Here is an 18,169-nt window from a genome sequence, read left to right as displayed (position 1 = left end):
GATTGTAAACTTACAATGTATATGGAAATACGAAACTGTTTCTTAGCCTGTGATACAATGAGAAGTAACACATTTTAATAGGTATTTCTGAAAAAGCTTAAACTAAGCGAAAACTTTAAAATTATTTTTACTGACCAAATAATTTATTTTTGTACTTATTTACTGAGACATTACATCTCCAGTTACTCGTAGCAACCGTAGTAGTATTTCTTAAAAAAAGAATTTCAACATAAACAAAGTAGTTACTAGATTTTACAAATACAATCTAGTTATTAACATTACTACTGAAATGTAAGGCATACGTATATGTTATCAAAATTTATAAAAAAGCAATTGCTCACTTGAAAAGCACGTATCAGTCCAACATGTGAACAGCCTCTTGCTCCTCCACCGCCTAGAACAAGACCAACAGCTTCGCCTACTATGTAACGAGCAAGACGAGAGAAATCAGATAGTGGATTAGGTTTTTCACGAGCAAATACTTGAGCATAAAAATTGATGAGATTCAACTTTGAACGAGGTATAAATACACGAGGTTCACAACGTATATGATAATGTTGACTAATCCATGGTCGAGCATTTAACCATACTGCAGTTTTACCGGATTCTGTATAATCTGTATCTAAAGGATACATAAGAATAAGCACTTTGGCAACCTATGTAAAGGAAAAACAACAAATAGGATGTTTTTTATTCCCATGAAAAACGTACAAGTAACCAGCGTTACACTACATAAAAAGCGGACTCACCTTCGTTGGGTCATTTTTTAATGCCATCTCTATTGGTGAGGGACGCGCTGGATCAGAAGAATGCAAAGCTAAAACCAAAATGCAATCAGCTTGACGAATGCATATACGATTCCAGGCTGAAACTCGCTGACAGTCACAAACAAAGAAAACAATACGATGTGAGTCTTCTTGATGACTTAACCAAGTACTAAGTCTATACTGGCTAACGCTATCGAATGCGCATGAACCTAAACGTTTCAGTACGATATCTATATACAAAACAACAAAAAGCAAAGATATTAGTTTAAACAAAGTTGTTAGAAGAATTAAGCAAAATAACACTCGTTTGTCGGGTTTATGACAGTTTATGTATCATTTTTATTGGGTACCTATGTCGCCAAAGAATATTATTAGGAAAGGGCGATACACTAATTGATCACTAAATAGTAACCAATGCACTATTATGTACTGTTAACAGTTTATAGAGCGGCTACTGATCAAGTAGAAATGTGAACATTGACCAATGTATCTCATATTGAATTGTACTTTATTTAGCGTTAGACAATTAGGGGAAATCAGTTCGAAGAGATAAACCTTAGTTTCAGACTAGTTGGTATTTGCCAGCAAGGAGTATCTGTAATTTTGTACAAACTGATGTTTTTCATGGTACATGACTCCCCACACCTAGGAGACTAACTAGTGGCCTACTACAGCAATTCAATTACAGCCAGATTATATCAGTAGTTTCATCAATGATTTTGGCACTCAGTAAGATAGGTTCAAATCTAACAGGGAACAACAATCCTTTTAACATTTCAGATACACCAAATCGATGAGTTACAATTAGTATTAAATCTAAATCCTTAAAATTTTCTTGAATGCCTTCAACTGCCTAACATCAATTAAGATGCTACGAATGACCATACTCATAATAATGACGACAATATGGATGATAACCAATGTTAAAGTGTTTTATTCTAGTTTATCATGGGTATAATTTTTTTAACTAGGAACTTAAAAATTAAACAAATAAATACACGCAATCGTAATTATAAAAAAAAGACGAATCAGTATAGTTAGAGTCTTAATGTGGTCACTTAATCTTTTACAGATTATTCATAGCAAGTGTGAGAAAGAGAAAGAGAGAACGAAATATAATCAAAAAACGAAAACTAGGGACAAATCCGTCTTATTTCATTGGTTATAAAATTTAATAAAAAATCGATGTGTAGAATATGAAAATAATCAGTAGAATATTAAGTAATCTAATTGGATTTATTTTTAGTGAAGGACAAAGGATTAAAATATCAAAGAGATAACAGAGATATCCAATTTAAATTAAGCTAGTGTAATCTTATTTTAATTACTCAAGAAAAATACATATTCTTAAATAGGTGACAACTGCGAAAACAAACATCAAAAGTTTACAGAGGATACATTTAACTTTTTGAATAGAATTATAACATTTTCCAAGAACAAACTAATAATTTTAGAAATTTGATTAGTGTGATATTGATATTTGATGACAACCAGAAATTAAGTGAATTACCACCAATGTCCCTCCTTAAGAATTTACAATCTCGTTCAAAAGTACTAAAGTAGGCTATACTATAATAATAACAATACACAATAATAAACAAACAAGATTCGAGCTTCAGACCTATTGGTTGAATTCTTCAACTATTAGGCAACATCTTTGTACAAGTTCTAAATTAGAATCAACCTAGAATATGTTCAGTGGAAGAAAACTGGGTTTATATTTAGTAAAATCCGTTAAAGACGGACAACTATATATTATATGATTATAAAAATTGGGCTACAATCGGTGGAGAGGAAAAATGAATTAAATGCACTACGTGTAATCGTTCAAACTTCTTAATTCCAAAAGCATTGTTCTCGTTACAAAATCATTACTTTCAATTTTGTATAAACTATTTTTAAAAAAACCACAATCAATGTTTATCAATAGAATATGACCTTTGGAAAAACAAACAATGGTATTCTACGTATTATCGTTGCTCGAATGATGTGAAGAATGACAAAAACAATACGCATGTAGGACGAGTTAATGTAAATATCACTGAATATATATATATACGTCCCACATGAATATTGATAACTTGTGATATGATCACTAGCTGATAAGAAAGTGTTAAACTATGCACACAGTTATGTTGTAAACATTTGTACATTACTATAAATAAATATATATTACATACATATATCGAATAACACACAACATAATTTAATAGAAAGTAAAATGAAAAATCATACCATAACACGAAAAAGTTTCAGATTATTGAATACATTTATTAAAAATAATTAATTATAATCTTATGTATAAATGATGGATATTGATGTTAGCATATAAAGTTCTAATAAATACATTAAAATAACTTTTTAATCATTGAAAGGAATGTTAAATATGATGTCAATAAATACCTAAATATTTAGTTTATGTGACGATGAATGGATATGAAAAATTGTAATTACTTATTGCGTGCTGAAACGATGTAATTTAATAGAAGTAATTGTTTCTGTAACTTACGCATAGAATTCGAAACTTTAGAATAAACCTATTAAGTAATCATACACAGCTACTGGGTTGGGTATGATAAGTAAATTGAATAAGGCCCGAAAAATAGTATTCGGATTTATACATCAAAATACACTAAAGTTCTAAATTTTCAAAGAGTAAGTAATTCCTTAGGGATATTTCATTTTTAATTTGGCCATTATCATAAATTGAAATACGTTACCGAACCAGTGAAAATCATAGAGCACAGAATAGTTCTTTTTTCCCAATTTGGAACTCCGCAGCAATCCTCACTCTCAAACTCAGAAAAAAAAGCAAGGACTACAGGTCTTGCTGGGAGCACAAAGCTTTTAAACCATTCAGTCAGAAACCAATATTCAGTTAACTTGAAACGTAGCATCAGTATCATTTAACCCAATCAGTAATTCCTGTCCTAATCTTGATATACGTGAACTCCATGGTTCAAGGCTCTTTACCGGAACATCGATAATTCTCAAAGCTAGTCACCAGTTAACATTTTAATATTAATGTAAGGGGTATGTGGATATTACTCAGTTTGAAGTTAGTTTCCAATATTGAGCGAGTTCGATTTATAGAAATGTGATAGCTGTGTACCTCGGACGAGATTAAAGCTAGAAAATGAAACGATTAAGTGATACAACTGTTTTCCGAAGCTAGTTTCGGTCCGTGATGGAAAGTAACCGACTATTTGAAGCTTTAGGTCAAATGTCTTATAGCACACATGTACCGATCAACAGTAAGTAAATTTACCATAAAATAATGTAAAATGAGTACTTTACACTTCTCGAAAAGAACTATTTTTATGTATACGAATCAATAAGACGTACAGAAACCTGATTCCAAAACTCATTCTATATTCAAAAATCTTTGGATAGTATTTCATGTGAACTGACCACACGCCCAGTAACTACTAATCATTTCTATTTTATCATATAATTTCATAATAAAGCGTTCAATCTTGTTGGATGAAAGAACAGAAAAAGGAATATACTCAATAACCCATGAAGCTAGATAGTTTCGAAGAATACAAAAAACCAGAGGATTTATTCTCGTTAGAGCTTATTACTCAATCACATTGTATCATGTAGGATTATAAATCGACCAGTGTTTTATTTATCATCTCAACAAGTAAACAGAATCTATAAAAATGAATATGCCAAACAAGATATTCGTACTAAACAGGAAAGAAATTAACAAAATACGTGAAATAGTATTCAAATTCAATAAATAATGATAACACAAAATCTTATTGAGATCAATTTATCAACAACAAAAATAAACCTATAAATTTGTAAACACATGAAAACCAACAAATATAGAAGAAATCCATTCAAGTTTACCAATATAAATTAAATTACGATGAAGTAGAAAAATCATTAAGTACCTGAAGTAAGACGAACAGATGATCCCATCGAACTCATAGAATGTTGTAATTCCAAAGTGAATGCCTCAGCATTAATGTCAGTTGTAGTAGGTAATACAGCGATTGTACGTAGATTAGTCATAACACCACTATTCAATGGACTATATAAAACATCCAATTTGGAATTCTCACCAGTTGTATAACCTAATCCACCAGTAAGTAAAGAATTTGTACTAGTCATATGTAGAAGTGGCATACCCAATTGACTAGCCGTACTAGAACTAGTTGTTAAATTACCCAATAATTTATCCGATAATAATTGAATAATACGAGTTAAAACTTGTGGAAATTTATTCTTAAGATGATGAAGTAAATGTGAAGGAATTTGAGCCAATTCTGAATCTCTATTTTATAAAATTAAAAAGAAAAGAAAATTATTTATAAATGTATAAATAAAAACTAAACTTTATTTCTGAAATATTTTTACCACTACTAATCGATGTGATGTTCAGTAATGTATAAACTATTTTTTTTAAATAAAAAAAAATAAGATTTTGATAAATTTTCTATCTTTAGTTTGGATAATTCAGTCATGGAACTTTCATTGTTCTTATGCAGAACACCATAATCACTAGCTAGCAAACTTTTCTCACCATCTAAAAGAAAACATTAGGAATAATCTTTTCATATTGTATTTTCACAAAATAGCTTAAAACTCCTTGTTGACAATTGTAAAAAAATACAATCTAAATGTATATCATGGAAAAGTGAATTTACAAAATAAATATGCTTTATTTTTATTTTATTGATTGATTTAGCATCCCATTTGTTTGTTTACTCTTAACAAAGATAATTTCTATTTATCCTATGTAAGAAAAAAATAGACAATGGTGTACAGTGGCGCAATTTCGTGGATTGGTTGAAGTTAGACACTAACACCGTTGAATGCCGGCTCAGTGGTCTAGTTGGTTAAGCGCACGCGCGCGAGACCGATAGGTCCTGGGTTCGAATCTCGCGGGAAGCGGGGTCGTGGATGCGCACTGCTGAAGAGTCCCATACTAGGACGAAAAGGCCGTCCAGGTTTTCCATGGTGGTCTAGCTTCAATTGACTCATGATTTCAACTATTGAAGTAATAATTAGTTTATTCTTTCAATGATAAAATAAATAAATTTCATTAGTCAATATTCACAATAATTCGTGATAACAAAATGAAATAAGAATTTTATTAAATAAATATCATTTGTTATAACACGTGTATTATTATCAAATAATCATCTGAATATTATTCTTCCAAATTACAATAAAATTATTATTAACTAAATATTTCGAAAGGAAATAGTACTTTAACTGGTGTTCATCATTAAAGATCATTTAAAAACAATTATTATAATTAATACAGAAGTTCTATTTCATATTTATTTTATATTGTTTATTTGATTCTTCTCATTGATATTTAGGACTGCAATTAATAAGTCTCTCATTGGCATATGTGCATCCTGCGAACTTAAGGCAATATCGAGGCAATTCGCAAAGGATGTATATATGCTAATAGGAGACCGATCAATTGCAGTCCTAAACATCAATGAGAAGATTCAAATAAACAATATAAAATGAATTTAAACTTCATCAAGCTGCACAAGCTAATGGCTATCACGACTCAGTAACTAACTAGATAATGCGATGGTGTTTAAGGTGAATGGTACTGGTTTCGAGTCCCGAAGTGAACATCAACACTGGGATACAAATACATCCAGCTAACGAGTCCAAGATAGGACGAAATGAGCATCCTGGACTCCACTGCTAGCTACCATCCATCTTTGCCTATAGTTCCTACTGCATGTTATATTAATTAGTTAATCATTGATAATCCATGAGCAATCTTGAGTGAATATGTATTCGTCAAGTTGAAAGAACTAACATCAGCATAGAAACAGATAGAGAAAACCAATAAAACGAAAAGCACAGAAAGAGAAATGACACTACGCAAAATATTAATCCAAATATGAGAAATACGGATTAAAGAAAACAAATGAGATAGATGAATGAAAAGTATGGAATGACAGTAAACTCAAAATTAGGAGAAAGATACTGAGGGCAACTGAAATAATGCTACCGATTTAAGACCATGTAATCCAATACTACAAAATATAGTTTACGGCAATTGTGAGGGCTTTAACCATTAGGTCTACACCTACAGACATGGTGGTTTAGAGTAACAATCAATGACATAATTTTGTCCGTTGAAGATGCTAACAAACTGTAGTCTTCTATACGCCTTGAGAAACGTTGCAAGAGTGTAGGAGATTTGTTATATCTAGAGCTTAGATTTTTACTATGCCGCGTATAACTTGAGCACTCGACGCTAGAACACTCCCAAGTCGCAAATGAGAAAACAGAAGACAAGTGAAAGGAATGGTATTCCAAACAGTATCAATTGTGGTACAAAGCTGTCAGGTATCTATGGTTTTTAGTAAAAACGAAATCATCATTATAGTCTACCAATTCGCTTATTAGCATTTGTCCAATAGGGAAGCTCCACGTAGGGACTCTGGAATATTCTCCCACAAGATGGTTGGATGGAATATTATCGGCTTTTTCTGAGCTTCTTAGGGCTTCCTCGAGTTCACCCGTGGACTGTCTTCACAGATATATTTCAAATGAATCATTAAAACGCAGATATTCTTAGTTAAACGGATCCAGAAACAGAATATTATTTTTTTAACACGATTTAACAAGAATAAGATCTGTATTGGATAAGCAATTGACTAACATTCGTAAGTATTTATTTTAACAAGAAACACCGACCATGAATTATGGTTATAAATGTTTCCATTAGTCAAGGAAATGTAGTTCATTATCACTAGGAAGAAAAGGGATTAAGAAGTTGATTAGTTTGAGTGAAGAGATCAAGGCAATTCCCATACCTAATCGCCATAACTGTAGATATTCGTGTTTGCTGACTAATGACTTCAAGAAAACCAACGAGATCACCACGCCCCAACTCACTGACTATACGATGACCTCCATCAGGCATATTGTCGACTTGTCTTAATCGACCACTTAAAACAACATATACATGATTTGCGATTTCTCCTTTCCTAAAAAAGCAAGAAAATAACATTATATGTAATGGAATACATTCTGAATAAAATAATCATGATAATAGGGAGTGAAACAATTCACTAAGAGTAAATTATACGTCAAAATTTTCTACCTCCATTAGTGAATATTTTTTCCTACAAAGCTAAGAAATTGAAGGTATTTCTACAATTGTAAGAAGACACTTGATGCACAACAGATCACAAACGAAGTCACCATTTACCGGAAATAAATAGGAAAATGTACAAGATATCCATGTTTCAGAAACTAAAACATTCTCTTTTTCGGAACAATTTTGGGTAAATTTTATCAGTACACATAGATTGAAAACACTGAATAAAAATTGGATTTGCAATTCCATTGAGGAGATACTAATAAATAAATGACTATGACATTTATATGTCGAATATCTCCGTCCATGGACTCACATCATAACACATAGAAGTGGTGAAACTTCATCAGTTGAGATGGCTGGGACACGTGTTACGTATGCTCAACCACCGACTTCCTCGATGTGCGATGTTCAGTGGTATAGGAATAGGTTGGAAGAAAGCTAGGGGCGACCAGACCAAAACATGGCACAAGTCCATGAAGTCACTGACAAGTAGACTGAGTCATGTTGGTAGGTGTAGACTACCTGGTTGGGGACCGCGAGATGATAGTAACCGATGGTCAGAGACCCTGAATGACATGGCTCAAAATCGTTTGCAATGGCGCAGGTGCATACACTCTTTGTGTTCTCCCAAATTTTGATCTCCTGATTCCTCCTTGTCTCTTTTTTTCTCTTCCCAAATTTTTTTCACTGCATTATACTCTTTAAATAACATCTCCAAACACTAATCTTCCCGATTACTGCTTATACTATTATTACCTCTACCACGGGATTTGAATCGACCACTGCATCTCTGTGCTAATGTGGTGTGGCAACTCGAACTGATGTACGAACGTACGAAGTTCTACGTTGTTACTGATTGACTGACTGATAGAAGTTGTCAAAAACAAAACGAGCTTTTCGAATCCGTGCTGAGATTTCGTCAGACACCAACACATCAGGGCTGATCAGACTTCCAAGATAATGAAGTTGCCGACGAGTTCGATTACTACACTCCCTACTCTTGGCTCAGGTAACTACGCGGGCCAGTCCTGAAGCAACAACTTGCATTTAAAGGTGGAGAAACGAGTCTCAAATATACTGGCATTGTTGTTCAGTGCTACCAAAACACTACATTTTATCAGCGTAATCTGGGTATTCTAAGTCGATAAGTGAACTTCCTGGTAGGAGATCGATTCCTGAAGAATTAGTGGACGAGAACGTTGTTTCCATCAGTATGTTTATGATGAAGTTGAACAAAAATGGAGATAGTGGACAGCCTTGTCGGACACCAATATTTTATTTTACTTATTTGAACACATAAATATTGGTACAAGGGGGCACCAGATATATATGCGCCACACAAAACAATGAGAATGGGAAGAGAAGAAGAATGTAAGGTGCGTATAAGAAAGAAAAAAACAATAACAACCACAGATTAGTATATGGTAATGCCATAATAATAATAATAGTAAAGATGGGGGAAAACGGAAAGGTACAACGAGAAAAAATTCTTTCAGTTAAGGAAGTTAAACCACTTTTTATGAGGAAAATAAAAGAAGGTTACAGCAGGATCACCGCTGGCTTCTATTCTGAGCAATATCTGATAACGTCTCTATCTACTGTGTTGCACCATCTCTCGAACTCCAGCCAGGGAGTTGAGATGGACCAACAGAAGCCAGCCCTTTGCAGCTTTCTTTCATACCACGACACCATGTCATACACTGACCACCTCTCCGCTCTTCCCAACCAGTCCCAGAGTCGGCAAATAATGCACGACGTGGAATTCTCTGGGACGACATTTGTAGAACATGTCTAAGCCACTGAAGTCGAGGTTTCAAGATGATGACACCAATTGCATTATCGTCTCTGTGCCCGAACACACGACGCCGAGCCTCTGCATTACTAACATGGTGTTGCCACTGGATGTCAGCAATCCTTCGGAGACAACGTTGATCGAACACAGAGAGTCATCTAACATCGTCAACTTGGAGAGGCCAGGTTTCCCAAGCATAGAGCAAAACTTCTCTCACCGACGCGTTGAAGATCCGACCTTTTGCAGCCAGACTAAAATCACGAAGGCGCCAAAGATGGCCCAGATTGGCATAGTCCTCTCTGACTTTCACTATACGTGCATTGATCTCATCACTCACGTCACCACCAGCACTTGTGTAGCTACCCAGATACACGAACTTCTCGACTACTTCTATCTGCTCACCACTCAGGGTGAGTGCAGGATCAGGATCCTGTCAGTCTTGTAAAAGTAGTTTGCACTTCGAAGGTGCAAAGCACCTACCGTACCTACGGACACTGATTGCCAACCGGTTAAGTGCAGATTGTATTGCCTGGGTACCACCGCATACACAAGGCCGAGAAGTCTTGCTCCAGGCAATAGATTCACACCACCATTATCTAAATCCATTCATCAAATACTGTTATTCAAAGCGAGTGGAACATCCAGAGACTCAACGACCACAGCGAAATAACACACAACTGTTTGAGGTATGAGTACATTTACAAATACAGGGACACTATTTGAGAAAATACACATAAAAGGAGAATAATAATGACTTTGTATACATCATTTTATTTGACTGATAATATTATAACTATATATTATTTTTATTTATATATTACTTGCTTGTTTGTATTCTCTTCCAATACTTAAGATTTTCGATTAACCGAATGAAAAAAGAATCACAAACATAATTCAATAGAATAAATTATGCAACGGTTCGGATGCATTTGCCGGATAAAATAATAACTCTAAATAAATAAGACGCTTGAGACCTGTGAGTAAATCAGTTTACGAAACCGGTGTGAAAATTGTATGAACTTTCGCTATCAAGCATACAATCAGCTGTACAATAATAACAAAAGAACAACAATAAATAGAGATACTAAACGCGAAAACATATTTTGGTTAGAAAATGATTGGCTGTTACTTACTTATATAAAGCCTTTCCTGATTTAACAGACAACCATTCTATGGCAAAATCAAGTTGATGAAATAACGGTGATAAATGAGAAGAAATAATATGAGTAACACTGAACAAAGCCTTAGGATATTGACGAACTACAGAGTAAAATGTCTCACGGGATAAAACAGCTACAATAGTTTTTGTCGTAGCTTGTACGCCATAAATATTTGGTTCACCGGTTATCAGTCCCAAAAGTCCAACTGCTTTTCCCGGTCCACATTTAAACATTGTAATGACCTGAGCAATAATCCAAGCAATAACTGAATTGATAATTTTTAAACACGTGAAGATTAACGATATTTTAAAAACATGGTACATAGTTGGTTGAAACAAACTACAATGAATATATCTCTTAAAGAACTAAGGGAATAACAAAGATATCTAACGTCACAAAATTGGCCAGATTTAAGACAGAGTACATCATTTGGAAATTGTAATATGTGAATTAAGAATTGCTGTTTGTTATATAAAATCAATTCAGATCGTTAATGTTGGGGCTGTTTAGTATAAAGTGTTAACTTGAATCAGTTTATAAGCGAAATGCAATTGTGCGATAAATGATCTGAATTGATTTTATATAGCAAACAACAATTCTCAATTCACATATTACAATTTCCAAATGATGTACTCTGTCTTAAATCTGGCCAATTTTATGGATTATTAATTTGGATTTATAATTGTAGAACCTGATGAGAAATTATTGAGAAGAATATTCTTCGTCCATACAATTGTTTTAATATAATGGGAATGTTCCAGCGATTAATACCTAACGTCATAAATTGCATTGCTTCTAGTTGGATTTTAACCAGAAAGTTTTCGCACTAGACGTAGAACTTCGGTTTATATTCTAAAATGTCTGGATTCTCAGTGGGCAATCCTTGATATTAATCCAAATACACCCCCACTCTGCAATAATACACATCGTATTATAATGGTAGCTGTCAGTGATAGCATTAGTTATTTAAATCGTTTGTTTTGAATGCATAGTAGATGAAAAGTGAATTAAAACATAACTAAGTTGTTCTTTACTATATATGGTGAATACATTAGTTGTACATCATTAAAGTGGTTCAGCCTAGTCTGCCAAAATAAACATCTGTACTTGAATTTCTCGAACCATATGAATGTGGTGACATGAAATTTATCAAGCTATTTGTGATTCAATTATATGAAAAGACTTCAAATTTAGGAACTGAACACGTCTCACTGAGATATTGGGAGCCTTACGTAGGTTGATCAGATATTACATTGCTATTGCTGGCATTTCGTAAGGCGAACATCAATTGATTATCTCAATTTAGTGCTAAAAGTTACGAATCTGTCTAGTTAAAAAAAAGGGTTTAACAAAGCTGCTTTTTCTGTAATTGGCTTTAAGTTATGCTGCTTGTTTGATGGATAGTATGATATTACTTGACTAAATAAACAAAAGTGAAGTGAGGTTTGAACTACGGTTCCAAGTATTTGAATACAGTTCATTCAAAACTGTATAACTGAAAATAAAAATAATTAAAATTGCTTTTCGTCTTTTATAAATTAACTAAGATGATTTTCATACTCACGCATTTATTACAAATTAATTCACAGGAAACACAGACAGCTAGAATCAGTTCAATTTCGTATAAACCGTTCATAAAATGGTAAGTAAAAGAGCGGATGAAAATAATAAAATCATAATACCTGGTGGAACATTAAGGCTCCTAAAGTTTGGAATTATAATTCTTATTTAGGAAGGTACTTGCAAGGTTTACATTTCATGAGAACTTATCAATAATTTAGTTATGAAAATAAATCTATCAAACACAGATTTAATCGACAAATTTTGTATGCTAGTCAGAGAAAATGACCATTCGCCCCAATATAAACACATATAGAACAACTTGAACGTCTAACCATTATACTTGGGAAACCGGGTAGGGTTACTACCTTAAAAATGGAAAAGTATGACTGCAAGGTAGGTTTAGAAACTTGTACTTGAATAAGTTGTATTAACTGAAAGGAAGAAAAATCATGTAAAAAGGAATGATAACTCAATAAAAAAATATCTTAACTTGTTCTTCATATAAATCACAAAACCACAGGAATGCTGATACATTGTATGGAGTGAAAGATGAATACCATACTCTGATTAGTTTAATCGAATACTTTTAAAGACATCTATACATATCTATGGCGAGTAAAAAACATTTCCAGTTCCGTGATTTCTTGGCGATTCAAATATTATTTTATCACCAATCAAGGCAGTAGTAATACGCTCGGATTTTTGGCACAGAAATCTTTTTCCTAAGCAACAATTATACATATTTAAAACTGAAAACTACATTTCGCTACTATACTTCAAATAATCATTTATTTCATACTTGATATATTTTGATGGTTTTATCATTCATTAATGGGTTTGCATTTATTGATGCCAGTTAAATGGAGAATTATGTCGAATTACATTTAGATTTACATGGGTAACTTTTATCAAGACTACTTCTGCTATGTATGTTTGTTTGATAGTGAGAAAATATTAAGTAGTTGAAAGCAGCTGATAGGAAACTCTGAACCTAGGTTTTGTACTATTTGGCACTCGCTACTAAGATTTACCAGTACTCTTAAGGAACTGGTACCCACTAGCGGCTTATATTCCATGTCACCTAGCTTCATATTCTGAGACAGTGCCCACTGAGGTATTTGAGCCGCGAACAACTTTCTGTACAACAGTTACTTACAATTGGCTGATCATTGAGTAGTTAGTAGTTTCAGGTTTATCCGGTCGTTTCAATGTTGGTCGAATTCTATTGACCAATTTATTTACTTATTTATTTAAACACATAAACATTGGCACGAGGCACCAAATATATGCGCCACACTTTATCAATCGATTTGTGTAAGGGCTAGGATACTGCCCCGGTTCCCAGGCCGAAGCAGGTGGTTTTCTTAGGAGGGCCACTCCCTAAGCCTTTGACCTAGAGGTCTGACCCACAAGGCAGTGGAACAACGTGAGAAGATTCAGTCACACAGTAGCCGGTGACCAACAATTGGTTCATACGCCGTTTGTTCCTTCAGGATACTGGAGACCATGTACACCATTGGTTTGGAATTAGGGTTTTTCAACTCCTCTAGATGGATCCCCCATATCCATCAACCCGGTTAAAGCGCCGGACATTCGCGTTTTGTCCTTTCACTTTCGTAAACAACACCCTAGCTGCGAGAGGGCAGTGAGTAGAACTTCCTTGGCAGTGATTGTATGCACGTGGCCATGTGAGAGCATTTCGAGAGAAAGAGCTGACTCTCCCCACCCTCGGCATCTGGGGGCTAGATGTAGCATAGCCAGTAATCTAGGCGATTAAACACTGCATACTTTCTTGAAAATGTCAGTTAGATTAAGGTAGTTGGTCAGAAACTCTTGCCACATGGTAACTTGATCGACAGAGTTCAATGAACACTAAAAGGACCAAACTAACGCGACATTGGTCAATGCTCAATGATTGATTAGTTGTTAGAGTGTGAAAAGTAACATATGAAACTTCGTTAGTCATACTCTTTATTCGATTAACTTGTCTACTTTCAATGAGTATTTAGTAAAGTTATTATACGACATATTCTTTACATAGTTTAATTTGAAAGTTGCCTTTCGACCTATTACTTATTGTTACACCGCTTACCCATTGAAGAATAGTTAACAATATGTGACTTACACATTGATTTGTAACAAAACCTAATTATATACCTAGTGTAAATTATAAACTGTAGTACGTTATGCGATCTGGTGTACTACTTGCACAGACATGTGAATTATGAATCTAAATGATAAAACACCTTTATATCTGAAAACCAGTAATACTAATCTGGTTTACCAAACCGTTGTCCCATTGAAATATAAGTATCTTATCCACATAACTAATAAGGATATACCAAAAAAAACGAATAACGTATAGGTTATAAGTGTAAGTGAAATTAACTATCGAAATAACATATGAGAAAAGAAATATTAAAAATTAAATAATCCTCAATTTATAAAAGCAAACATTATTTCAAAAACAATCATTACATTATTATTAGGTCCATCATTAGTTGATTGGAAAGCTCTCAATTCTCCAAATATTACATAATACATTTCTAATTGCATTTCACATTCTCTTGAAAGTATAAAATCAGATGAAACAGTGGTAAGTGAAACATGTTCATGCAGGATACTGGTATCGGTTAAATTTAATAAATTAGCTAAATCTTTTTCAGCAAATTTTATCATTTCTTCTAATTCACTTTTGGTAAAATTAACATCTTTAACAAAATCACAAGGTTCTCCTTTGTTATTTTTATTACCAATGTCTTTTATCACATCATTTACATCGTCATAGTTTAATTGAAGTTTACGAGATGTATCTGCAAGAGAGCGTGCCCGACGTAAATTAGTGGAACGATGTTTACAATTTGGACTAGGTGGTTGGGAAGGTGAAAATATAGGTGATGCCGTTTTCCGATTGTAAAATATAGGACTTTCACCTAATTCAAGTGCACCAGATTGAGACATTGAATCTAAATTCAGATCATCATTATAGGTGAAAACCTGTTCTAATTCTGATTCAGAATTTTTGGACTTTTGATCATTTGTGACATTCGATATGGAAAATTTAACTTTTGAACATGTAAGATCTAAATCTGAAAAAAAACGTTTATAACAATGTACTCAAAGAAGAGGATAGTTCCAAAGTGGGTTAAAAGTTTAAACATATTCACCAAACCCGTGAGACTGAAGACTGTCTCATAAAATTTACAAAATGACAACTGGATTTCAAAAGTTTCTCATTGAACATTATCATTTATTTATCATTAGTGTAATGTTGAGTTACAGAACTTATAAAGAACTGATTGACCTCAACTGTCGGAATATTTTATAATTATGAGATGTAATGAGACGTGTGGGCTTTCAAATGGCACAACAGAAATGAAAAAAAATCTAGAAAAACACAATTATCTACAAAGTAAATAATTAAATGTTATTATGTTCCGTATTGTATTTTTCATAAACTGAACTACAAGGTATGATTCAGAAAGTCACATTTCAGATAACAACAATAAATCTATTTGCAGCATAACCATAAACAACAATATTGTCCAGATATTTTTATAGCACAATTATATGACTTTAAAAAATACTAACCATCGGTGTTCGAAAACCCACTTTTATTTTATCGCAGATAATCGTGATAAAAGTTGAAAACATAATTAAATAGTATAATCTCCAGAGAATTTTGAGTTAGTGGGGATAACTTTGATTTATATCACCTAATATTAATGTACTTTTCTTATGTTTTCCATATTTTCATTCACTAACTTGTTCAGCAGTTCATTTTTGTTGTAGGTTCCGACTAGTTTAGATTCATTAAATACTAGCTTTTCAAAAGCAGTTACTACTACAAAGCAACATGTGTCATTTAACCTTATTGACTTGAAAATTCGTAGCCTGGTGTAAGTTGGGAAGCCTTCTTAAAACTTATCTCTGTTGATGTGTCCAGCATCGAAAAGACCAGTACTCAAGATTGCAGAAAAGTACTGTTTTAGTGCACCAATTTCAAAAGTACGTGTTACTTTTTTTGGCCAAAGGACTCTGTAACATCGGTGCCTGATTTCGTCAACCTCTTTTTCCAACTAACTGTTAAGGGACAAGCAATCGTAATTGGGAAAAATTCTATCTAAAGTCACCTACAAATTATCAGGCTAAAACGTCTAAACATATCAGGATGTAGCTAAAGACTAAAGTGAGTTACTCTTGTTATATCCTGCAAATACAATCAAAAATGAGTTATATCAATAAATAAATGAATAATTAAATTAGCTAGTGGTCGACATAGGTACAATGAGTAAGTGTGAATGCGGAGGAGACTTAAAACTTGTCCACTGAATCATATCCATCTCGAAAAAGAAATAAAATTCAAATTATCATATAAGTTATGACAATCGTAAATGTAAAGCTCTGAAAATGAGATCCCCCAAGAAAATATCTCCTGGCTGACCTCTTCCATTACTTGAAGTTTCTGTAAAAATACGTGATACGCATCATAAGCTACAAATTGATTAAGACTTTAATTAAGAAAAATGGAGCTAAAAAGTGAGTATATAGTGATAAAGAGAACTGAAATTCTGTAACTAGATCATGCTATGGTATTATAAATAATAATAATAATAATAATAATAATAGCGTTGAATGCTTGATTAGGTACGCTGATTAAAAACAGTCCTTTATGTACATTTAATTCAAACCCTAACTATATAAGAGGACAGATTGTGGTGGAGTTTTGTTCTCTGAGCTGGATGGTTTGGTCGTGGAGCTTTCATCGTTCTTCTCCACGACCAAACCATCCAGCTCAAAGAACAAAACTCCACCAAAATCATCCACCCGAGCTACAAATCTTCTCCACCATTTCAAGAGGACAGATTGTTAATCAAGGCTTTTTTCCTTGAATAGGTAAGAAATATGAAGGTTGCCACCAACTACGTACATATTTGTTCGTTGAGCTATGAATCACACGTCAGTTAAAATCAAACGTCTGATGATTAGAAGTGAAATGCCTGTATCAGAGTTCCATCATGAATGATCTTCTACGTGGTGTCCGGCCCCCAAATGCCCTGATACGGCTGAGAGTGGGGAGAGTCAGCTCTTTCTCTCGAAATGCTCTCACATGGCCACGTGCATACAATCACTGCCAAGGAAGTTCTACTCACTGCCCTCTCGCAGCTAGGGTGTTGTTTACGAAAGTGAAAGGACAAAACGCGAATGTCCGGCGCTTTAACCGGGTTGATGGATATGGGGGATCCATCTAGAGGAGTTGAAAAACCCTAATTCCAAACCAATGGTGTACATGGTCTCCAGTATCCTGAAGGAACAAACGGCGTATGAACCAATTGTTGGTCACCGGCTACTGTGTGACTGAATCTTCTCACGTTGTTCCACTGCCTTGTGGGTCAGACCTCTAGGTCAAAGGCTTAGGGAGTGGCCCTCCTAAGAAAACCACCTGCTTCGGCCTGGGAACCGGGGCAGTATCACAGCCCACACACAAATAAAATGAAACGACGGTAGTTGCTGAAAATACTATTCTCACCTCGATTAAAAGTCAGACAATTCACATTCATTTTTTTCCTTTTTTTACTACGTCACTTATTCACTTTTTTATTCCCACTTTGTGCATCTGTTATGTCCCGGCGAGAATAATAAATGGTAACTTTGGGGATCTATTGATTGACCAATACTAAAGGTATATTTCTATTATATACTTATTAAGCAACTAAACTATGCATATTCATATTCCTCTTATTCTAAGTTTTATTTTGACCCATAAACTATTACTATACGTTTTAACATA

The 18,169-nt window shown here is 33.8% G+C and overlaps 1 protein-coding gene across 4 annotated transcripts in view; it reads right to left on the bottom strand.

Moving 5' to 3' along the window:
- PNPLA6_1 (Neuropathy target esterase) overlaps window positions 1-18,169 on the bottom strand; it is a 66,103-nt gene that overhangs the window by 38,037 nt on the left and 9,897 nt on the right. For 2 of the 4 annotated variants that reach the window (XM_051209406.1, XM_051209407.1), the window contains 6 exons: window positions 14,857-15,467; window positions 10,789-11,057; window positions 7,574-7,747; window positions 4,670-5,052; window positions 750-997; window positions 342-656 (listed from right to left, as the gene is read on the bottom strand). In XM_051209406.1, coding sequence (XP_051074862.1) covers window positions 342-656; window positions 750-997; window positions 4,670-5,052; window positions 7,574-7,747; window positions 10,789-11,057; window positions 14,857-15,467 — 2,000 coding nt within the window. Of the gene's footprint in view, window positions 1-341; window positions 657-749; window positions 998-4,669; window positions 5,053-6,105; window positions 7,748-10,788; window positions 17,084-18,169 lie in introns of those variants that run through there. The other 2 variants (XM_051209405.1, XM_051209404.1) reach the window with 2 other exon arrangements.

The sequence above is a fragment of the Schistosoma haematobium genome, chromosome 1, assembly GCF_000699445.3.
Source record: "Schistosoma haematobium chromosome 1, whole genome shotgun sequence".
In the NCBI taxonomy this organism is placed as follows: Eukaryota; Metazoa; Platyhelminthes; class Trematoda; order Strigeidida; family Schistosomatidae; genus Schistosoma; species Schistosoma haematobium.
Note: the sequence above shows the minus strand (reverse complement) of the source record. Positions and strands in the feature narration are given on the sequence as shown.